The 25292-nt window shown below is 43.3% G+C and overlaps 1 protein-coding gene across 1 annotated transcript; it reads right to left on the bottom strand.

Annotated features, from left to right (window-relative positions):
* Positions 1 to 1370: 1370 nt before the first annotated feature.
* On the bottom strand, positions 1371 to 21188 carry LOC130292019 (class II histocompatibility antigen, M beta 1 chain-like). The gene is made up of 7 exons (XM_056541450.1): positions 21177 to 21188; positions 13675 to 13870; positions 11637 to 11921; positions 9409 to 9687; positions 5769 to 5885; positions 2873 to 2921; positions 1371 to 1555 (listed from the first exon to the last, which is right to left on the bottom strand). The coding sequence occupies exons 1-6, from the start codon at positions 21186 to 21188 to the stop codon at positions 2884 to 2886; spliced, it is 927 nt and encodes a 308-aa protein (XP_056397425.1). The 3' UTR covers positions 1371 to 1555; positions 2873 to 2883.
* Between the last annotated feature and the right edge of the window lie 4104 nt (positions 21189 to 25292).

The raw sequence follows: 25292 nt of genomic DNA on the forward strand, positions 1-25292 counted from the left end.
CCACATACTGTACCCTCTGAATAAACCATGCAACACATTATGCCCATGAAAATAACACTAACACACACTGTGTCCCTGAATAAAACCCTGCCACACACTGTACCCTCTGAATAAACCATGCAACACATTATGCCCATGAAAATAACACTAACACACACTGTGTCCCTGAATAAAACCCTGCCACACACTGTACCCTCTGAATAAACCATGCAACACATTATGCCCATGAAAATAACACTAACACACACTGTGCCCTTGAATATAACCCTACCACACACTGTGCCCCCTAACAACAACAGATCTACACAGTTTGCACCCTGCATATGGGACTGCCACAAACTGCATCCTCTGAATATAATACTGCCACACACTGTTGCTTCTAAAACAGAGCAACTCCAGGAATAATTTACAAAATACCATATCATACCACTGAAATTCGAAACACAATGTGCCCCCAAAAAATTATTATAAACGGTGCCCCATACATAAACTCAAAAATATACTGTGCCTGCATAAATGAATGAATTATACATTGTGCCCCCATATATGTATTAATTACACTGTTCTCCATATATCTATTAATATACTGTGGCTCTATATATGAAATAAAAATATACTGTGCCCCCATACATGAATTATATACAAAACAGCTGCAAAAGCGACATCACAGCTCTGCGCCTTGGACTACATTGAGTTGTATGAGAGCTGCATTTTTCTAGAAGAAAGTTACACAAACGTCACACATACACAACCGCTACAACGGAAGCCCTCAGGCACGGTATCTTCTTCTTCTGTAATACCACACCAGCCGTTACATATATGACAAAGAGGCATTGACAATCCTTTTTGACTGTGAGTTGTCCCCATTGGCTTTAGTAAACAAATAATACAAAAACAACATGAACATTTTTGTTAAAGGGGTACTCCGGTGGAAAACGTTTTTATTTTTATTTTTTTAATCAACTGGTGCCAGGAAGTTAAACAGATTTGTAAATTACTTCTATTAAAAAAAATCTTAATCCTTCCACTACTTATTAGCTGCTGAATACTACAGAGGAAATTCTTTTCTTTTTGGAACACAGTGCTCTCTGCTGACATCATGGCCACAGTGCTCTCTGCTGACATCTCTGTCTATTTTAGGAACTGTCCGGAGCAGCATATGTTTTCTATGGGGATTTTATCCTACTCTGGACAGTTCTTAAAATGGACAGAGGTGTCAGCAGAGAGCACTGTGGTCATGATGTAAGTAGAGAGCTCTGGTGTTCCAAAAAGAAAAGAATTTCCTCTATAGTATTCAGCAGCTAATGAGTACTGGAAGGATTAAGATTTTTTTTAATAGAAGTAATTTACAAATCTGTTTAACTTTCTGGCACCAGTTGATTAAAAAAAGAAAGTTTTCCCACCGGAGTACCCCTTTAACAAGCAATTGTCCTTGAAGCAAACATATTTAAAATGCACATAAGTGTCCTTGTATGATGCACATGGGGTCTGTAGAACCATCTGGGGACAGCTCAGGAGTGTTCTGTGCAGAGATCGTCCTCAATCCCTTCAGAATCTGTAAAAGGAAAGAGAAAGGGGGTGAGCAAGTACCTACCCCTACATTTTTTAGGCCTAGAAAAGTCACAAATTTTTCTACAAGCCCTTAGTTTGCACAATTTTTTTTTACTTTTTGTACTTCTGTGCTAGTCATGCCTGTTTAAAAAAAAATGGGAGTGGTCTGTTGTAAAGGGGCGTGGCCTAACTTCCTGTATAATTTATTACAAAACTAGTACAGATTTGAAAGTGCAGCGTGCGGGACAGGCGCAGCTGTAGCCTTATAATGAATCGGCCAAAAGCTACAGCTGCGGGGACTTTATTAAAGAATGGTCTTAGTAACACTGGTCTAAGTAAATCCCCCCCCCCCCCCCCCCATTATCCAGAAAAAAAAAAAAAATCTGCCTTTAAAGGGGTGCTCCGCTGCTGAACGTTTGGAACAAACTGTTCTGAACGCTGGAGCCGGCGCCGGGAGCTCGTGACGTCATAGCCCCGCCCCCTCATGATATCACGCCTCACCCCCTCAATGCAAGTCTATGGGAGGGGGCGTCACGCCCCCTCCCATAGACTTGCATTGAGGGGGTGAGGCGTAATATCATGAAGGGGCGGGGATATGACATCACGAGCTCCCGGCGCCGGCTCCAGCGTTCAGAACAGTTTGTCCCAAACGCTCAGCAGCGGAGAACCCCTTTAAGTTGCCACCATGAAAGTTTTCCCTTTCACGGTCCTGGTGGAGGTATCAGACCTGGAAAGACCTGGAGCCAAGGAAGAAAAAAAACTTGTAGTCTGCATTAGATTTTTCTGTCTCTTAAAGGGTTAATCCAGGAAAAAAAACTTTTATATATATATATATATATATATATATATATATATATATATATATATCTCAACTGGCTCCAGAAAGTTAAACAGATTTGTAAATTACTTTTATTAAAGAATCTTAATCCTTTCAGTACTTATGAGCTGCTGAAGTTGAGTTGTTCTTTTCAGTCTAAGTGCTCTCTGCTGACACCTGTCTCGGGAACTGTCCAGAGTAGAAGCAAATCCCCATAGCAAACCTCTTCTACTCTGTGCAGTTCCCGAGACAAGCAGAGATGTCAGCAGAGAGCACTGTTGCCAGACAGAAAAGAACAACTCAACTTCAGGAGCTGATAATTATTAGAAGGATTAAGATTTTTTAATAGAAGTAATTTACAAATCTGTTTACCTTTCTGGAGCCAGTTGATCTATAAAAATAATTTTTTTTCATGGAATACCCCTTTAAAACTATCATGTCAACAAACCCTCTAGATTTACTCACAGCAGTTATAGATATATGATCTATACATTTTATACTTACCTCGTGGGGCCTCAGTTAACGTCATTGTATCCTGGGATTGGAGTGTAACCTACAAAAGATGAAAAGATCCCAATGAATGCAGCATTATATTATTATATTATAACATCGTATAAAGCTTGTGGAGTTTGACAGTCGCCTCTTTATTGTAACGCCCCAACCTGTCAATATAATAATGTCAATATAATAATGCACATCATACAGCAGCTGATAAGTACTGGAAGGATTAAGATTTTTTTAAATAGAAGTAATTTACAAATAAAATATTTACAAATAAAATATTAGCGGTGAGTCTCTGCAGCTGATAGCAGAATAAATCAGCTCTTTCAGGAGAAATGTTGTGAATATTACAAAATAAATAAATAAATATGTGTATATATATATATATATATATATATATATATATATACTGTGTATATATATATATATATATATATATATACATACATACAGTGGTCCCTCAAGTTACAATATTAATTGGTTCCAGGATGGCCATTGCATGTTGAAACCATTGTATGTTGAGACCATAACTCTATGGAAACCTGGTAATTGGTTTTGAAGCCACGAAAATCTCATCCAAAAATAGGAAAAAGTGAGGATTAAAGAAAAATAAGTAGATAACTAATATAGATAAAGCAAATCCTTACATATAAAAGTAAGAAAGATCTGCTGGGAGCTGTAATCACTGTCTATGTCAGTGTTTCCCATCCAGGGTGCCTCCAGCTGTTGCAAAATTACAACTCCCAGCATGCCTGGACAGCCAAAGGCTGTCCAGGCATGCTGGGAGTTGTAGTTTTGCAACAGCTGGAGGCACCCTGGTTGGGAAAGACTGGTCTATATAGAGGACAGGAGCTTCTTCAGGGTCCTGTACAGTACACGCGAAATGTAGTCGCCCTCACCTGGTGTCCAAAGGAGCAGCTAACCCTGGTACAGGTAAAGAGTACAGAACATGTAATTCCTCCCTGTACTGTAGGGGGCGCTACCAGACACCAGTCAGTGCATGCACTTCAGTAATACAGGTAAAGAGTACAGAACATGTAATACCTCCCTGTACTGTAGGGGGCACTACCAGACACCAGTCAGTGCATGCACTTCAGTAATACAGGTAAAGAGTACAGAACATGTAATACCTCCCTGTACTGTAGGGGGCGCTACCAGACACCAGTCAGTGCATACGCTTCAGTAATACAGGTAAAGAGTACAGAACATGTAATACCTCCCTGTACTGTAGGGGGCGCTACCAAACAGTCAGTGCATACACTTCAGTAATACAGGTAAAGAGTACAGAACATGTAATACCTCCCTGTACTGTAGGGGGTGCTACCAAACAGTCAGTGCATACACCTCAGTAGTGCAGGTGTAAATGTCCATTCTGATTGGTCGGTTCTTCCAGCCATTGAAACGTTTCACAGATCTGGACTGTCCGTAGCATTGTATGTTGAGTCTGGTTTCAAGTTACAATGGTCCAGAAAAGACCATCGTTTGTTGAAACTATTGTATGTTTAGGCCATTGTAAGTTGAGGGATCACTGTATGTATGTGTATATATATATATATATATATATATATATATATATATATATATATATACACACACATTTATAAAAAAGAAAAGAAATAACAACTTACCTCACCTTTTTGTTAGCCGCAGACTAGTGGCAATATGGCTTACCTGTTAAGATGACCCCCAACTGCATCAAAAGCAACAGTGGTCAAAGCACTATGAGTTATCGGAAAGCTTCAGAAACCCAGGCAAAGACTATGTATATATATATAACTTATACATGGGTGGTGGCTGGGTAGGTGACAAGGAAATGGGGGAGAGATATAAATTGCAAAGTGAGGACCCTCTGTAACAATAAACCCACATATTTTACTTGCAACTCAAGACTGTAGTTTGTTTTGTTTTTTATTAAATATACCCAGCAGGTGGCGCCATTGGATTTCTAATTTTATTCAATTTCAGAGCCTTGATTATTTGTTAACGACATATTGTAATCTGATGTTGTAAGCTCTTCGCTCTACAAGGAAAGTTTTAGTTTTTTGGACATTGGAAAACTTTGACTGTATAAGATGTTACCGTATTAAATATCCATACTCCTCATTTCCAATTTCCACCCAAATCCAGGGCTATCTGTTTAAATATGTTTTTACATTATGCATGTTTGGTGAGAATTTTTTGTGATTTATTTTTTTGTAATTTTTCATATCACTGTCTATATCAGTGTTTCCCAACCTGTATGCCTCCAGATGTTGCAAAACTACAACTCCCAGCATGCTTTTGGCTGTCCGGGCATGCTGGGGATTGTAGTTTCACAACAGCAAGAGGCGCACTAGTTGGAATACACTGGTCTATATTGATAAAAAATCTTTTAAGGGTTACTCCGGTGGAAAACAGGTTTGTAAATATGTTATATATATATATATATATATATATATATATATATATATATATATATATATATATATGTGTGTGTGTTCTATATAAAAATCTTCCAGTACTTATCAGCTGCTGTATGCTCCAGAGGATGTTGTGTAGTTATTTCCAGTCTGACCATAGTGCTCTCTGCTGCCATCTTTTTCTGTGTCAGGGCATTGCTTTCCAGAGCAGGAGAGGTTTACTATGGGGATTTTTCATGCTATGGACAGTTCTTGATATGGACAGAGGTGGCAGCAGAGAGCACTGTGGTCAGACTGGAAGGAATAAGAATTGTATATATAAGTAATATACACCAGTTATACACCAGTTGATTTCACTTTTTTTTTCCCTTCAGAGTACCCCTTTAAGCACTATTAGAACCAATGAACGGAGTCTTAAACCTTAAAGGTCTTTAGGATACAAAAGCAGACGTGAACTATGTCTTATTCATGTTATTTGTCCATGTTCCGACAGATCTCACCTCTTCTCTTGGCGTTCATCCAGCAAAAAACTCCTGCGATCAAGGTGATCAGTCCTAGTGCAAAGAATCCTGCGGCGACGCTGATCTTAATGATCTGAGTGGAGGTCAAACCAGGTTCTGTGTGGATGAGAAATAATGGATGAGACTATCAAAGGGCCCCTAGATTTTCAAACAGCCCAAGCCCCGATTTAAAGGGGTACTCCCGTAGAAAACTTTTTTTTTTTTTTTTAAATCAACTGGTGCCAGAAAGTTAAACAGATCTGTAAATCACTTCTATTAAAAATCTTAATCCTTCCAGTACTTTTTAGGGGCTGTATACTAAAGAGAAATCCAAAAAAGAAATGCATTTCCTCTGATGTCCTGACCACACTGCTCTCTGCTGACCTCTGCTGTTCATTTTAGGAACTGTCCAGAGCAGGAGAAAATCCCCATAGCAAACATATGCTGCTCTGGACAGTTCCTAAAATGGTCAGCAGAGGTCAGCAGAGAGCACTGTGGTCAGGACATCAGAGGAAATGCATTTATTTTTTGGATTTCTCTTTAGTATACAGCCCCTAAAAAGTACTGGAAGGATTAAGATTTTTTAATAGAAGTGATTTACAAATCTGTTTAACTTTCTGGCACCAGTTTATTTAAAAAAAAAAGTTTTCCACGGGAGTACCCCTTTTAAAATCTGGAGAACTCTTAGATTGTCTCCCTTTGGAGATTTATCAAAATCCGTGCAGAGTAAGATTGCAGCTTTAATTTTTTGAGGCCTTTTTAGAAATCAAATAAGCAATCTGATTGGTGCTATGGGCCCACACGCATGCACCATTATTATGTCAGCGCTGTCATTGGTCAGACACTAGAGCGAGCTCTCTGCCTCTAGCTATTACAACACATGCGCAGTTAGTCACAGAGCATAGGAATCACTCGCAGACGGACAGCGCGTGCGCTGTAATATACGATGATGGTGCATGTGCAGGGCCTGTGTGTCTTTCACAGAGGGGAGATGCTATGAGGTAGGAGGAGAGAGGCGTTCCTCCATGGGGTATTTCAGACTTTATTAATGGATTACTCTGCTCCCCAGTGTCCGGAACATTGAGTTCCGAACGTTGGGTGCGGGCTACCGTGTTCACACCCGCCCTATCGTGATGTCACGCCCCGCCCCGTGACATCACGTTCCGCCCCCTCAATGAAAGTCTATGGGAAGGGGGCGCGACGGCCGTCACGCCCCCTTCCCATAGGCTTGCACTGAGGGGGCAGGACGTGACATCACGGGGCAGGGCGTGATGTCACGAGGGGGCAGGCGTGAACACGGAAGCCCGCACCCAGTGTTCGGAACTCAATGTTCCAGATGCTGGGGTGCGGAGTAACCCTTTAACGTCCATCCACGGGGGAACAACAGTGGGTGCTTTCATGAAAGAACGAGCGACATATGTTTCGCGCTTCTAGCGCATCCTCTGGCTCATACGCAAAAACCCAAGCAATCAGATATCTTAAGTACCTCCCCTAACAAGCATCACACCTGGGCAATAATTGCAATTCCGGGTCATAGTGTGCTCCACTCTGTGCATGCCCCATGTAAGAACAGATAGCAGAACCCCCGCCGGCCGCCGCTTCTCCTGCATCACATGATCCGGCCCACGTGAATGCCGACACGCCCACGGCATCACGGCCCACGGCGTGACGGCATCACTGAGGTGTTGAAAACGTGGTAGAAGGTGCCTAACAACTGTGAAGACACCGCTCCGACTGACAGCTGAGCACTGCCCACACTAGAGACGCACCTTGATCTTACCGTAATGATTGTTGCCCCGGCACTGCATGTTTCATACCCAGCACGTCAGCTGGTCATCATTTCTATGGGAGAGGCGGAGTCTGAGAGGCTGTGTCTCTGCTTCTCTCATAGTGTTTTGACCAGCTGACGTGCTGTGTGTGAATCGTCATTTCCTGGAGCAGAGCTGGGACCCCATACAGGAGATTGCAGGGGGTCCCAGTGGTCGAACCCCCCGCGATCAGACACTTATCTCCTATCCTGTGGATAAGGAATACATTTTCTTTTGGTGGACATCTTCTTTAAATATTTCAATTACTTTTCAGAGAGTTTTTAGAACACTGCAAAAGGAGCTCAGATAGCCAAAACAATGTAAACTTACTATTAGCATAAAATAAATATCTATAAAATAGAGAAAATAGCAAAATAAATAAGAAAACATTGTAAATGTAGGGGTCCAGACACTTGTTATCCTACTGTAAACATATTGGGGGAGATTTATCAAAACCTGTGTAGAGGAAGAGCCGTGCTGTTGCCCATAGCAACCAATCAGATCGCTTCATTTTTAAAAAGGACTGTGAAAAATGAAAAAAAATCTGATTGGTTGCTATCGGCAACTGCTCCACTCTTCTTCATAAGAGTGCTTAGACCTTTTTTTTACAAGAAAAAATATTTTAAGTTAATTTCTAAAAGTAAGATGTCAAAGCAGAACTAAACTAGTTCTAGATCCCTCATGATTAAGAAGATGAGGTGGAGACTATAGTACAATATACACTGCTCAAAAAAATAAAGTGAACACTAAGATAACACATGAACTAATCGTATGAATTATGGAGTCACCCTCAAAATCACAGTGGAAAACCCCACTACAGGCTGATCCAACTTTATGTAATGTCCTTAATACAAGTCCCAATGAGGCTCAGTAGTGTGTGTGGCCTCCACGTGCCCGTATGACCTCCCTACAACGCCTGGGCATGCTCCTGATGAGGTGGAGGATGGTCTCCTGAGGGATGTCCTCCCAGACCTGGACTAAAGCATCCGCCAACTCCTGGACAGTCTGTGGTGGATGGAGTGAGACGTCCCAGATGTGCTCAATCCGATTCAGGTCTGGGATGAACCTGCTTTCATCTGTGAAGAGCACAGGGCGCCAATGGCGAATTTGGCAATCCTGGTGTTTTTTTTGGCAAATGCCAAACGTCCTGCATGGTGTTGGGCTGTAAGCACAACCCCCACCTGTGGATGTCGGGCCCTCATACCACCCTCATGGAGTCTGTTTCTGACCGTTTGAGTGGACACATGCACATTTGTGGCCTGCTGGAGGTCATTTTGCAGGGCACTGGCAGTGCTCCTCCTTGCACAAAGGCGGAGGTAGCGGTCCTGCTGCTGGGTTGTTGCCCTCCTACGGCCTCCTCTATGTCTCCTGATGTACTGGCCTGTCTCCTGGTAACCTTCTTGCCACAGCTCGCATTGATGTGCCATCCTGGATGAGCTGCACTACCTGAGCCACTTGTTTGGGTTGTAGACTCCGTCTCATGCTACCACTAGAGGGAAAGCTCCGCCAGCATTCAAAAATGACCGAAACCTCAGCCAGGAAGCATAGGCACTGAGAAATGGTCTGTGGTCACCACCTACAGAACCACTCCTTTATTGGGAGTGTCTTGCTAATTGCCTATAATTTCCACCTGTTGTCTGTTCCATGTGACATTGATTGTCAATCAGTATTCTTCCTGAGTGGACAGTGGGATTTCACACAAGTGTCAGTGACTTGGAGTTACATTGTGTTGTTTAAGTGTCCCCTTTATTTTTTTGAGCAGTGTAGTAGAAGAAGGTTTGGTCATATACAGGGATATTTCTATAGTGCTGAGAAGACACTTTCATACTTACTCCAAGTTTTCATCATGGAACCATCGAGGCTTTGATGTTCTACTAGGCAGGTGTAGTTGTCTCCAGGATGGGAATCCCGCAAATCTAGTTTTACAACAACCTGGTAGGTCCAGTCCCCGACTCGTTCAGAATGAGTCTCACTCTTAACCACCATCTTGTCATTTTTGACCAAGGTTACAATAATGTCTTGTGGGTAAAAGCCCCAAACATGGCAGATCAGTACTGGGAGATTTTCCTCGTTAAATTCCTCTGGAGAAAATACCTCCATAGATGGTTTTACTGCAGAGAAAGGAAGTCATACATATTAAACAGATGCATAAAGAAAGAGATGTTGGATAGGGAAGTTCTCCCATCCATTCAGATCAACACATTAGTCCTTATAGAGCAGTATTATGGTAGTTCTATTAGCGTACAGAGAGGTAGTATTATAGTAGCTATAGTCTATCGGCCCATTAAGCTGTTTTCAGCTTCATGGCCACCACTGGCCAATCTCAAGGAAGATCTGGGCACCACATGTAGGACCCACATCCACCAGACCAGATAAAGTATTGTGTGGCTATGACATAAATGTACAGATGGGAACACTATTTCATGGTGGTCTGTTCTGAGGTCATGGAGAACTCAACAAAAAGGGTTTCAAAGGGGCTTGGATGCATTTCTGTAAAGTAATAATATTAGTGGGTATAGTCATTAGATTCTGGAGGTTGGACGTTAATCCAGGGATTCATTCCGATTGCCAGACTTGGAGTTAGGAAGGAATTTTTAACCCAAAAAACATAAGGAAAATCGGCTTCCGGCTTTTTTTTACTTCTTCTGAATCAACACTGTAGGGTAAAAGGGTGTACACTATAGGCTAATAGGGTGATAGCTATTGGGTTATAGGCTGAACACTATAGGGTAAGAGGCTGAACACTATAGGGTAAGAGGCTGAACACTATAGGGTAACAGGCTGAACACTATAGGGTAGCAGGCTGAACACTATAGGGTAGCAGGCTGAACACTATAGGGTAACAGGCTGAACACTATAGGGTAGCAGGCTGAACACTATAGGGTAGCAAGCTGAACACTATAGGGTAACAGGCTGAACACTATAGGGTAACAGGCTGAACACTATAGGGTAACAGGCTGAACACTATAGGGTAACAGGCTGAACACTATAGGGTAAGAGGCTGAACACTATAGGGTAACAGGCTGAACACTATAGGGTAAGAGGCTGAACACTATAGGGTAACAGGCTGAACACTATAGGGTAACAGGCTGAACACTATAGGGTAACAGGCTGTACACTATAGGGTAACAGGCTGAACACTATAGGGTAAGAGGCTGAACACTATAGGGTAAGAGGCTGAACACTATAGGGTAACAGGCTGAACACTATAGGGTAACGGGCTGAACACTATAGGGTAACAGGCTGAACACTATAGGGTAACAGGCTGAACACTATAGGGTAACGGGCTGAACACTATAGGGTAACGGGCTGAACACTATAGGGTAACGGGCTGAACCCTATAGTGTAACGGGCTGAACACTATAGGGTAACGGGCTGAACACTATAGGGTAAGAGGCTGAACACTATAGGGTAAGAGGCTGAACACTATAGGGTAACAGGCTGAACACTATAGGGTAACAGGCTGAACACTATAGGGTAACAGGCTGAACACTATAGGGTAACAGGCTGAACACTATAGGATAATAGGCTGCACACTATAGGGTAACGGACTGAACACTATAGGGTAACGGGCTGATCACTATAGGGTAATGGGCTGAACACTATAGGGTAACGGGCTGAACACTATAGGGTAATAGGCTGAATACTATAGGGTAACGGGCTGAACACTATAGGATAATAGGCTGCACACTATAGGGTAACGGACTGAACACTATAGGGTAACGGGCTGATCACTATAGGGTAATGGGCTGAACACTATAGGGTAACGGGCGGAACACTATAGGGTAACGGGCTGCACACTATAGGGTAACAGGCTGAAAACTATAGGATAATAGGCTGAACACTATAGGGTAATAAGGTATTCACATAGGGTAACAGGCTGAACACTATAGGGTAATGGGCTGAACACTATAGGGTAATAGGCTGAACACTATAGGGTAATAACTTGCATGCTGGGAGTTGTAGTTATAACTCTGGGCAGGTTGGGAGTTGTAGTTTTTCCATAGTTTGGAGACCATTGTATCTGTATATATATATATTCTATCTGTATTATTCTCACCTCTTCTCTTCACAGTACCATTCCAGAATGTCTTTACACTGTCTTTACATCTCTTCTCCTCAGATTGCACATAATGTAACATCTCCGTATTATCGTTGAATTGCGCAGTATAATTTTCCACTACTTTCTCCATTGCATCGATGGCATCCTCCGTGAAGAAGTTTCCTATAGAGTTGTTATATCCCAGTGCAGGCACGTGATTAAATGTAATGGAATACCGAAACGTCACATTTCCTACCGTATCATCCCCGTAACTGCACAACGAAATCTCCTGCATAACGTAGCCTGCCAAAAATAGACAACGTCACTCCAAACTTCAGAGAACTACCCCGTACACTAACACACTATGACGGAAAAATATCTATATAGTAAATTTGAGTAGCCATATTAGTCCATTTATGCAGAGGCAAATCAAAAAATGTTGCAGTATCTTGTAATACCTTTTTTATTGGACTAACAGAATTTTGGAGAGACAAGATTTCAGTGACCGAAAGTTTGTCTCTACAAAATTCTGTTAGTCCAATAAAAAAGGTATTACAAGATACTGCAACATTTTTTGATTTGCATATATATATATATATATATATATATATATATATATATATATTGTACAGACCAAAAGTTTGGACACCTTCTCATTCAGAGTTTTCTTTATTTTCATGACTATGAATATTGTAGATTCACACTGAAGGCATCAAAACTATGAATTATCACATGTGGAATTATTTACATAACAAAAAAGTGTGAAACAACTGATAATCTGTCATATTCTAGGTTCTTCCTTTTGCTTTGATTACTGCTTTGCACACTCTTGGCATTCTCTTGATGAGCTTCAAGAGGTAGTCACCTGAAATGGTTTTCCAACAGTCTTGAAGGAGTTCCCATGATGCTTAGCACTTGTTGGCCCTTTTGCCTTCACTCTGCGGTCCAGCTCACCCCAAACCATCTGGATTGGGTTCAGGTCCGGTGACTGTGGAGGCCAGGTCATCTGGCGCAGCCCCCCATCACTCTCCTTCTTGGTCAAATAGCCCTTACACAGCCTGGAGGTGTTTGGGGTCATTGTCCTGTTGAAAAATAAATGACGGTCCAACTAAACGCAAACCGGATGGAATAGCAGCCGCTGCAAGATGCTGTGGTAGCCATGCTGGGTCAGTATGCCTTCAATTTTGAATAAATCCCCAACAGTGTCACCAGCAAAGCCCCCCCCCCCCCCACACACACACACACACACACACACACCATCACACCTCCTCCCCCACACCATCACACCTCCTCCTCCACTCCAGCACACCTGTGAAGTGAAAACCATTTCAGGTGACTACCTCTTGAATCTCAACAAGAGAATGCCAAGAGTGTGCAAAGCAGTAATCAAAGCAAAAGGTGGCTACTTTGAAGAACCTAGAATAGGACAGATTTTCAGTTGTTTCACACTTTTTTGTTATGTCTATAATTCCACATGTGTTACTTCATAGTTTTGATGCCTTCAGTGTGAATCTACAATTATCATAGTCATGAAAATAAAGAAAACTCTGAATGAGAAAGTGTGTCCAAACTTTTGGTCTGTACTGTATATATATATCTATATATGTTTTTTTTCTTTATATATTTAATAAATTCCATTACGAAGCAGTGACAGTGATGTTTCCTTTTTTACGATGCATGCACTGTACCTGATACACGGAGAGATATAGTGCTGTATACCAGCACAAGCCCTGGTAGAAGATAATATAGAAAACATAATAGAGGAATGTTATACTACTAATAAAATTAAATGCTTCAACTTTAAGTTTATGAATAAAAATTTTCTATATTTTTTGAATTTATATACAGTATATATATATATATATATATACACACACACACACACACACACACAGTATATATATATATATATATATATATATATAAATATATATATATAAATATCTCTTAATATCTCTTATAATTATTATATATTTATATATGTATATATCATGAATTCCATTACAAAGCAGTGACAGTGATGTCTCCATATATATATACAATGCATGCACTGTACCTGATACGTGGAGCGATATGGCGCTGTATACCAGCACAAGCCCAGGTAGTAACCCTCTCATCTCTGCAGTCCAGCTCCTTATACCTGCAGAAACTAAATCCACAGCAGAGAAAGCCGGTCCTATAGTTGCCGACCAATAGGAAATGAGGAGTAAGATGACATCATTTGTTACGTTGCCGCCTATAGAAAACCAGGACTAAGGTGACATCATTAGTTACTAGGCAGAACCTCATTCAAAGCTGCTGGGTACTTCTTAATATGGAGGTTAGAGTAAAACTACATGTGAAGTTGCAGAGATCGCAATTGCAATAAATTACAATTAATAACTACTAATGACTATTAAGGAAGCGCGGTGCATATTTATTCATGAGCAATTATTTATTTTAAGCCACAACATTGTGAAAAAGGACGGGATTAGAGCTGTCTTCCAGAAACAGTGCCACTCTTGTCCTCAGTTTGTGTGCGGTATTGCAGTTCTGTTCCATTGAAGTGAATCAAGCTGTAATACTCTACACAACCTGAGGACAGGTGTGGTGCTGTTTGTGGAATAAATCGATTGTGTTTTTCTAATCTTGGATAGCCTCTTAAACATAAAGCTGTCATCTTATTTGTAGAGAAGGTGGAGAACCTTTTTTATATGATCTTTTATTTGTCCAAATTTATTGTGCTACCCCTGAGAAGTCTCTTCTAAAAGGGAATATGTTGCTACGCCCGGGTCACTAAACCACTATTATGAAGCTCAGGGGCGGACACAGACAGCAGAGGGCCCCTGTGCAAAGAATGTGCCTGGGCCCCCCCCCCCCCCCCCCAGCACTGTGCCCCCTCATGTATCTAGACCCCACCGGAGGGCCTCCACTTACCCCGCGCATGTAGTGTCGCCACTTGCCTTGTTCACCACAGGTGGATGGAACGGCTCCTGAGGTGGGCTCCGGGTGGCCCCTGTCCCTCTCAGTGTGCAGCCCAGTGAGTACTCCCCCAGGTCAGCCTGACCCGTATCTAGCTGGGAGGCAGAGGGCAGTGCTCCCCTTTACATTCACACCCCTGGACTTAGCACGACACCCCTTGGCACCCCCTGGTTCCTTGGCTTCTTATCCTTAGTAATAGAAGTGACTTACAGGCAGGGCCAGACTGGGACCAAAAATAGGCCCAGGCATTTTAAAATAAACAGCCCATTTTTGTGGTGGGGGTCTGACTCATGGGACCCCCACCAATCACCTTGGTTCAAGTGGCTCCCCAGATGTTGGAAAGCTGCAACTCCCATCATGTCTGAAGTGACTACAGCTGATGGGACAGTCAGGAGACTACACAATGATATCAGTGACTACAGCTCTGATGGGACAGTTAGGAAAATACACAATGATATCACTGACCTGAGTGACGTCTTCTCTGTTGTCTTTACTTTTCTTCTTCATCTGGTCCAGACACCAGGATTTCTTCCATCTTCTCTGCAGAGTCTGACACCCGGACATCATTGGTTCCTTAATTTGTCAGTAGATCCTCATCCTCTGTATGATGACAATAATCATTATAACCTTGCCAAATACTGTACCCCCTGAATATAATACTGCCAACCACTGTACCCCCGAATATAATACTGCCAAATACTGTTCCCCTGAATATAATACTGCCAACCACTGAACCCCCGAATATAATACTGCCAAATACTGTACCCCTGAATATAATACTGCCAACCACTGTACCCTGAATATAATACTGCCAAATACTGTACCCCTGAATATAATACTACCAACCACTGTACTCCATTAATATAATACTGCCAACCACTATACACCACTGAATCACCCCATACACCCCACGCACTCCATCCTCAGTCTCCTCATCACCCCTTACACCCCACGCAACCCATCTTCAGTCTAATCATCACCCCCATACACCGCACGCACCCCATCCTCAGTCTCATCACCCCATACACCCCACACAACCCATCCTCAGTCTCCTCATCACCCCATGCACTCCATCCTCAGTCTCCTCATCACCCCATGCACTCCATCCTCAGTCTCCTCATCACCCCATACTCCCCACGCACTCCATCCTCAGTCTCCTCATCACCTCATGCACTCCATCCTCAGTCTCCTCATCACCCCATGCACTCCATACTCAGTCTCCTCATCAACCCTATACACCCCATGCACTCCATCCTGTCTCCTCATCACCCCATGCACTCCATCCTCAGTGTCCTCATGACCCCATACACCCCATGCACTCCATCCTCAGTCTCCTCATCACCCCATACACCCCATGCACTCCATCCTCAGTCTCCTCATCACCCCATACACCCCATGCACCCCATCCTCAGCCTTCTCATCACCCCATACACCCCATGCACTCCATCCTCAGTCTCCTCATCACCCCATACACCCCATGCACCCCATCCTCAGTGTCCTCATGACCCCATACACCCCATGCACTCCATCCTCAGTCTCCTCATCACCCCATACACCCCATGCACTCCATCCTCAGTCTTCTCATCACCCCATACACCCCATGCACTCCATCCTCAGTCTTCTCATCACCCCATACACCCCATGCACTCCATCCTCAGTCTCCTCATCACCCCATACACCCCATGCACCCCATCCTCAGTGTCCTCATGACCCCATACACCCCATGCACTCCATCCTCAGTCTCCTCATCACCCCATACACCCCATGCACTCCATCCTCAGTCTCCTCATCACCCCATACACCCCATGCACTCCATCCTCAGTCTCCTCATCACCCCATGCACCCCATCCTCAGTCTTCTCATCACCCCATACACCCCATGCACTCCATCCTCAGTCTTCTCATCACCCCATACACCCCATGCTCTCCCTCCTCAGTCTCCTCATCACCCCATACACCCCATGCACTCCATCCTCAGTCTCCTCATCACCCCATACACCCCATGCACTCCATCCTCAGTCTCCTCATCACCCCATACACCCCATGCACTCCATCCTCAGTCTCCTCATCACCCCATACACCCCATTCACCCCATCCTCAGTCTCAACACCCCATACACCCCATGCACTCCATCCTCAGTCTCCTCATCACCCCATACACCCCATGCACTCCATCCTCAGTCTCCTCATCACCCCATACACCCCATGCACTCCATCCTCAGTCTCCTAATCACCCCATACACCCCATGCACTCCACCCTCAGTCTCCTCATCACCCCCATACACACCACGCACTCCATCCTCAGTCTCCTCATCACCTCATATACCTTAAGCACCTCATCAGTATTACACAGCTGACACCCCCCCAGTCCTTCTCATCAACATTAAACCCCCTAATCACTACACCCCTGACCCCCCCCTTCTGGTCCTCCTTACCAACACTACGCTCTCCCAGACCCCCAATCCTCCTTATCATTACACCACCAACCTCTTCAACACCCCTCCTGTCCTCTTCATCATCATTACAATCCCCTCCCCCCACCCCCCTGCAACCGACCGTCGCTCTCCTCACTTTATCTGCTCAGCGATGCGGCTGTGAGGCGGGAGGGTTTGCTGCTCCTGTCGCTTCTGCCGGGGTCAGAGGCCATTAGTGTTGCTCGCGAATATTCGCAATTCGAATTTTATTTGCGAATATCGCATATTCGCGAATTCGCGAATATAGCTCTATATATTCGTAATTACGAATATTTTTTTTTTTTTTTTTTTTCACAGTACACATCACAGTGATCATCCCTCTCTGCTTCCAGCTTATGTGGTGTAAGAAGGCTCTAATACTACTGTGTGAGACTGATGTGCGAATTTTCGCATATGCGGAAATTTGCACATGCAAATTTTCGCATATACGAATTTTCACTTATGCTAATTTTTATATATGCGAATTTTCATATATGCGAATTTTCGCACACGCGAATATACGCATATGCGAAAATAAAACGAGAATATTACGAATATGCGAATATTCGCGAATATGACGAATAATCGTCCATATATTTGCGAATATTCGCGAATTCGAATATGGCCTATGCCGCTCAACACTAGAGGCCATGACACGTGACGTCAGGGGCTTGGAACAGACGTGCGTGCCTGCGCGGGGCACGTCTGTTCCCATCAGCCCCTGGCCTGTCCGTCTCGCCCGGCTGGTTTAAAGGTAAATTACTGCTGTCAGCGGCAGGTCCGGGACCTGTTGCTGCAGCATATAGTATGAAGTACTGGCAGGGGGCCCTGCAGGGGCCCAGACTGTGAGGCCCAGGCTGTGACCTGGGCCACTAGGGGGGCCCCCTAACACGCTGGGCCCCTGTGCAGCCGAACCGGCTGAATAAGTTATATGTCCGCCCCTGATGAAGCTGGGATTTAGTGTCCGAAAGTTACCTACATCTTCCCATCTGACTTATGTTAGACTGTGCAGCAAAGCACAGCCCCCCCCCCCCCCCTCAGTAACACTGGCAGCCTACACCCCACTTCATGGCACTCAGTAACACTGGCAGCCTACACCCCACCCCATGGCACTCAGGAACACTGGCAGCCTACACCCCACCCTATGGCACTCAGTAACACTGGCAGCCTACACCCACCCCATGGCACTCAGGAACACTGGCAGCCTACACCCACCCCATGGCACTCAGGAACACTGGCAGCCTACACCCCACCCCATGGCACTCAGTAACACTGGCAGCCTACACCCCACCCCATGGCACTCAGTAACACTTGCAGCCTACACCCCACCCCATGGCGCTCAGTAACACTAGCAGCCTACACCCCACTTCATGGCACTCAGTAGAACAGGCACCATCTTCTCAGCACATGTGTCATTAGCCATGAAATAGTGATCAAGCTGTTCAATATACAATATGTCAGGCAGAGAGAAAATAACAAAAATAAATGTTCTTTACATGAATAACAGTAAACTATATATATATTTTTTTTAGCAAGTGCTTGTCTTCTTCCTCATTACCAGCATAGGAAGCGAGCCACATCAAATGCTTTACTCAAAATAGAGGAGAGAAATAACTGAAACAATAAGATATGTATGTATGTATGTATGTATGTATGTGTATATATATATATATATATATATGTATATATATATATATATATATATATTTCTATACAGATAGATAGAGTAGATAGGTAGATATACACTGCTCAAAAAAATAAAGGGAACACAAATAACACAAAGTAACTCCAAGTCAATGACACTTCTGTGAAATCCCACTGTCCACTCAGGAAGCAACACTGACTGACAATCAATTTAATATGCTGTTGTGCAAATGGAACAGACAACAGGTGGAAATTATAGGCAATTAGCAAGACACCCCCAATAAAGGAGTGGTTCTGCAGGTGGTGACTACAGACCACTTCTCAGTTCCTATGCTTCCTGGCTAATGTTTTGGTCACTTTTGAATGCTGGCGGTGCTTTCACTTTAGTGGTAGCATGAGACGGAGTCTATAACCCACATAAGTGGCTCACGTAGTGCAGCTCATCCAGGATGGCACATCCATGCGAGCTGTGGCAAGAAGGTTTGTTGTGTCCAGAGCATGGAGGCGCTACCAAGAGACAGGTCATGACATCAGGAGACGTGGAGGAGGCCGTAGGAGGGCAACAACCGAGCAGCAGGACTGCTACCTCCGCCTTTGTGCAAGGAGGAGCACTGCCAGAGCGCTGCAAAATGACCTCCAGCAGGCCACAAATGTGCATGTGTCCACTCAAACGGTCAGAAACAGACTCCATGAGGGTGGTATGAGGCCCCAGCATCCACAGGTGGGGGTTGTGCTTACAGCCCAACAACGTGCAGGACATTTGGCATTTGCCAGAGAAAACCAAGATTGGCAAATTCACCACTGGTGCCCTGTGCTCTTCACAGATGAAAGCAGGTTCACACTGAGCACATGTGACAGACGTGACAGAGTCTGGAGACGCCGTGGAGTTCGTTCTGCTGCCTGCAACATACTCCAGCAAGACCGGTTTGGCGGTGGTTCAGTAATGGTGTGGGGTGGCATTTCTTTGGGGGGGGGGCACACAGCCCTCCATGCGCTTGTCAGATGTATCCTGACTGCCATTAGGTACAGAGATGAGATCCTCAGACCCCTTGTGAGACCATATGCTGGTGCGGTTGGCCCTGGGTTCCTCCTAATACAAGACAATGCTAGACCTCATGTGGCTGGAGTGTGTCAGCAGTTCCTACAAGAGGAAGGCATTGATGCTATGGACTGGCCGCCCGTTCCCCTGAATCCGATTGAGCACATCTGGGACATCATGCCTGCTTTAGTCTAGGTCTGGGTGGACATCCCTCAGGAGACCATCCTCCACCTCATCAGGATCATGCCCAAGTGTTGTAGGGAGGTCATACGGGCAAGTGGAGGCCACACACACTACTGAGCCTCATTGGGACTTGTTTTAAGGACATTACATCAAGTTGGATCAGCCTGTAGTGGGGTTTTCCACTGTGATTTTGAGTGACTCCATATCCAGACCTCCAGGGGTTGATACATTTGATTTCCATTGATAATTTTTGTGTGATTTTGTTGTCAGCGCATTCAACTATGTAAAGATGAAAGTATTTCATACGATTAGTTCATTCATTCAGATCTAGGATGTGTTATCTTAGTGTTCCCTTTATTTTTTTGAGCAGTGTATATATTGATACAGTGACATGAATGGTGGTAGGGAGTTGATATATTTTCACAAGGTACCTGTGCCTACTAGGAAGAGCATATTTCATCCAGGGAAAGCTGGGTAAGATCTGGGAAATCCAGGGAATAAGTAAAACCCTGGCAAGACTTAGCCAGCCTGGTCCTGTATTCGGCCTGGATTTTTATGGGATGAAGGGTAGGTTTGGTGGTGGGGCTTTTCATCTCATCTCCTGGGCCACTTCAGGAGAGCCCCCAAGACACTGAGTGACTCAACCTGACAGGGTCTAAGTACTGTACAGGGTTATATCCTGTACTAGGACATTACAGTTATATCAATGAATTTCCGGCCTTCTAGGCCATTCTGACCAGACTGTAAGGAGGTGTTGGTCTGGCTCTGGACAGCCCAGATAGACACCAAAAGAGAGGTTTGTTTGATCTACGGACAAGCACAAGCAGCTCCTACAGTTGACAAGTCCATCTTCCAGCCAAAGGTTGTGCCTTCATTACTCACCCCTGTCTCTGTCTTTTCCAGGCACTTGGCATCATGGCTCCCGTCACATGTCCTGCCATTGATAGCCACCGCTGCATATGTTTGCAATGATTTTGTGACGGGAAACCTGAACTGCAACAGACTGAAACATCATCTTTGACCCTCCAGGACATTCGATAGCGGCACCCCCCAACTTGGTTCTGACACTTAGTGAGGAATTCTTTATACTTTTTATTGGATGCCTCATGATTTTTGTCCATATTAAACAACCTGGGGGAGATGTAACCTGACACAAGGCTTGTAAATAGAGATGTATCAAGCCTTTATACATCTACAGCACACAATAAAGGCACGGGGGCTGTTACACATCATAAAACTTTGTCACTGACTTGTTATAACTAGTCTTACAGGAAAATTACCTTATTTTTCATGATAATTTTTTTCATCCAGCAGTGGGGTTCGGCCATTGGGTTAAATGGGGTCCTCCATGTGCAAATAACTACGTGGCCCATTTTAAGGAATGTTACTTTTACAACAACTCTAGCCTGGTGTAGGTTTAAACACATTGGCCCTCATTTACTAACAGCATTTTGACTCTTTTTGTCGGGTTGTGTGCCTAAATTCTGTGTTAATTCTGAATGTGGGACAGAAAAAACCCAACAAAATCAGAAACACTAAGAGTGAAAAAAAAAACTACAAAATGGGTGTGGTTTTCGGGAAAAGAAGCGTGTTCCCTACATTTCATCCAAAATCACTCGTCTTTTCTGAAAACCACTCTGAAAATCATGGGAATTTTCTGGTAAGAAAACCCTACACTATAAAGCATGTATAAAGTTTCCGAAAGCGGAGTAAATTAGTAAATACCATGGGAAAAAAAGGTTGGAACAGCAAAAAACACAACAGAACCTACACTCCACTCTTAGTAAATTAGGGCCAATGGCTCTGATTTACTATTGCAAACCCGACATGTTTTGTCGGGTTGTGTGCCAGAATTTGCACCAGAATTGAAAAAACCCAACTAACTCTCCATTTTACTAAGACACAGAAACCCAACATATTTACTAAGGTTTCCACAGAAAATGTGATGGATTTCAGCTGAGGAAAACCCGACAGATCAGAGCGTGTGTAAAAAAAAAAGCAAAATGTAGGGAAAGTTGTGGAAAAAAAATTGTGGCGAATTAAAACCCACAAAGAAACCTACACTCCACTCTTAGTAAATTAGGGCCAATGTCTCTTAATTACTATTGCAAGCCCGACATGTTTTTTTCGGTTGTGCGCCATTGCGTCAGAAATTCTGTCTGCATCAGAATTTACGCCAGATTTGAAAAAACCCCGGCTAACTCTCCATTTTACTGGGAAAACCCATAAAAGGGGTGTGGCTGGCGTAAAAGTGGGCATGGTTGGTGAAAAAGTGGGCATGTCCCCTACATTTTCACAAAAACCCAACATATTTACTAAGGTTTCCACAGAAAATGTAGTGGATTTGAGCTGAGGAAAACCAAAATGTAATGTAAAAAATTTTAGGGAAAAGTGCAAAATGTAGGGAAACCTTAGCAAATACTGTTGCAAAAAAAAAAGAAAACTACACTCCAATCTTAGTAAATCAGGGCCAATGGGCCTCATTTACTAATGCTTTTCCGAGTAGATTTTGTAGGGTTTTTTGTGTCGTGCACCAGAATTTCTGACCAAAAATCCCAAAAACCCTACAAACTCTCCACTCAAAACCCTGACAGGTATTTTTCTATGGTATTTACTATTGTATCTTGTATTTGGTAGTTTTCCCTACGTTTTGCTCTTTTTTACACCTGTTGTTTTCTTGAGCTCAAATCCACCACATTTTATGTTGAAAGAAATTTGTAGGTTTCTTTTAAAAATGTAGTTTTTTGGGTTGTTTTTTTTTGGGGGGGGGCACGTCCCTTGTCCTCAATGGTCACGCCCCTTTGTAGGTTTTTCTGAGCAAAGTGTAGAGTTTGTAGGATAAGGGGCGTGTGTCGTCCCCCCCCCCCACCCCCCCAAAAAAAAAAATAATAATACATTTTTTAAAGAAACCTACAAATTTCTTTCAACATAAATTGTGGTGGATCTGAGCTCAGGAATACAACAGGTGTAAAAAGAGCAAAACGTGGGGAAAACTACCAAATACAAGAGACAATATTAAATACCATAGAAAAATACCGGTCAGGGTTTTCTGAGTAGAGTGGAGAGTTAGTAGGATTTCTAGGATTTTTTGTTGGAAATTCTGGCACACGACACAGGCGACACCAAAAAAAAACTACAAATTCTACTTAAAGGTGTACTCCACTGCTCAGCATTTGGAACAAACTGTTCCGAACGCTGGAGCCGACGCCGGGAGCTCATGATGTCATAGCCCCGCCCCCTCCTGAGGGGGCGGGGCTATGATGTCAAGAGCTCCTGGCGCCAGCTCAGCGTTCAGAACAATTTGTTCCAAACACTGAGCAGCGGAGTACCCCTTTAATAAATGAGACCCATTGTATATATTGACCATACACTGTTAAAACCTTCTTCTAACTATTCCGCTGTTGTTTAGCCTTATATCCATAACTGTGTCGTCTACTACTGACAGTAATGCCTTTGCTCTGCGCTCCATGTGTGGAGTATAAGTTACTCTGATAGTATTGTTTGCAAACTGTTAATAAAGACTTGTGTGTGAGCCACAACCTATCCAGTTTATCTGAAATAAACATGTATTTTATGGACATTTTATAGGCTTCTATTATGAAAAATATAGTAATAAATGCTAATCATAAACTTTAGACATGTCCAATTTACTTTCTATTGTGATTTTATTATTCTCTTTTTTTATTACTTAAAATTATATTGTTATCTGGAGTCAGTGAATATCTGAGATTATTTTTTTAACTTTTAATAACTGTAAACAATTTTTATAAGTGCTTCAAGTTAATAAAAAACACAAAAAAAAAACAACAACAACAACTAGGCACACTGGGTTAAAAAACAAAACAGTACTCACCTCACTGATCCCCTATCGCTGCTGTTCATGCTGTGCCCAAGCCCTTGCTGATCACCAATTTCTGTTCTCAAGACACAGGAAATGCCTGCTCCGGCAATCATTGGATGAGAAGGGTCAGCACTATGACGGGTGATTGACCGAGCATGCATTTCCTGTGTTTCCAGACAGGAAACAGGAAGTGATAACCTGGGCACAGTGAAAACAGCAACGATGGGTGGATCTGTATGGTGAGTACTTCTTTCTTAATTTTGCCAACCCAGTCTGCCCCTTTTCTTATCAAATTTTTTTAAACCATCACTTTATTGGTGATAACAACAGAGAATGAAGTCAGAATCTCATGAAATTATGAAGAATATAGTGGGAAAAAACTAAATAAGAAAGCGGTTTTAATTACAGTATTTAAAAAACAAGCGTACTACAAAACACACCTCCCTATCTACTCTTCCCTGCGCATCCGCTTCTTTTTATAATTTTTTTTTTTTACCTTTGGACAACCTTTTTTTTACATTAGTTGTTCCAACACAATATAAAGAAGACGCATCCTAAGACTCACACTACACATAGCTATGTACCAAACAGCTGCAATAGCGACATCTTTATAAAAGAAAGAAATTTACACAAACATCATAAAAACACACAACATCTACAACTCAATCTCACACAGAAAATGGGTCTTTGTGTAGTCTAAGCCTTAGGAGCAATTACATTACCCTTAAAGGGAACCAATCATCAGATTTGACCCTATATAACGCTTGGCAAAGCGTTATATAGGGTAAAATCTTTATCCTCACCATCCCCGGGGGACGCTCCTGCCTGCGGGGATGGCGAGGATATGAACTTATAAACTAGTCCCCGCCTGCTCCGTAAGTAGTCCCCTGGGCGGGGAGCTCCTCTTACCTAGTCCCGTTACTTCGGCCAGCAGCGACGCCCTCTAGGCTTGATTGACGGGTCACGTCATCGCTCTGCTCCGTCTATTCAGTAGAGCAGAATGATGATGCGGCCCATCAATCAAGCCGAGGGGGCGTCACTGTGGACCGAAGTAACGGTACATGGTAAGAGGGGCTACCCGCCCAGGGGACTACTTACGGGGCCGGCGGGGACTAGTTTATAAGTTCATATCCTCGCCATCCCCGCAGGCAGGAGTGTCCCCCCAGGGATGGTGAGGATAAAGATTTTACCCTATATAACGCTTTGCCAAGCGTTATATAGGGTAAAATCTGATGATTGGTTCCCTATAAAGGGGTACTCTGGTGGAATTTTTTATTTTTTATTTAAATCAACTGGTGCCAGAAAGTTAAACAGATTTGTAAAGTACTTATATTAAAAAATCTTAATCCTTCCAGTACTTATTAGCTGCTGAATACTACAGAGGAACTTATTTTCTTTTTGGAACACAGAGCTCTCTGCTAACATCATGACCACAGTGCTCTCTGCTGACACCTCTGTCCTTTTTAAGAACTGTCCAGAGTAGGAGAAAATCCCCATAGAAAACATATGCTGCTCTGGACAGTTCCTAAAATGGACAGAGATGTCAGCAGAGAGC

Source organism: Hyla sarda, chromosome 9 (assembly GCF_029499605.1).
Source record: "Hyla sarda isolate aHylSar1 chromosome 9, aHylSar1.hap1, whole genome shotgun sequence".
Classification (NCBI taxonomy): domain Eukaryota; kingdom Metazoa; phylum Chordata; class Amphibia; order Anura; family Hylidae; genus Hyla; species Hyla sarda.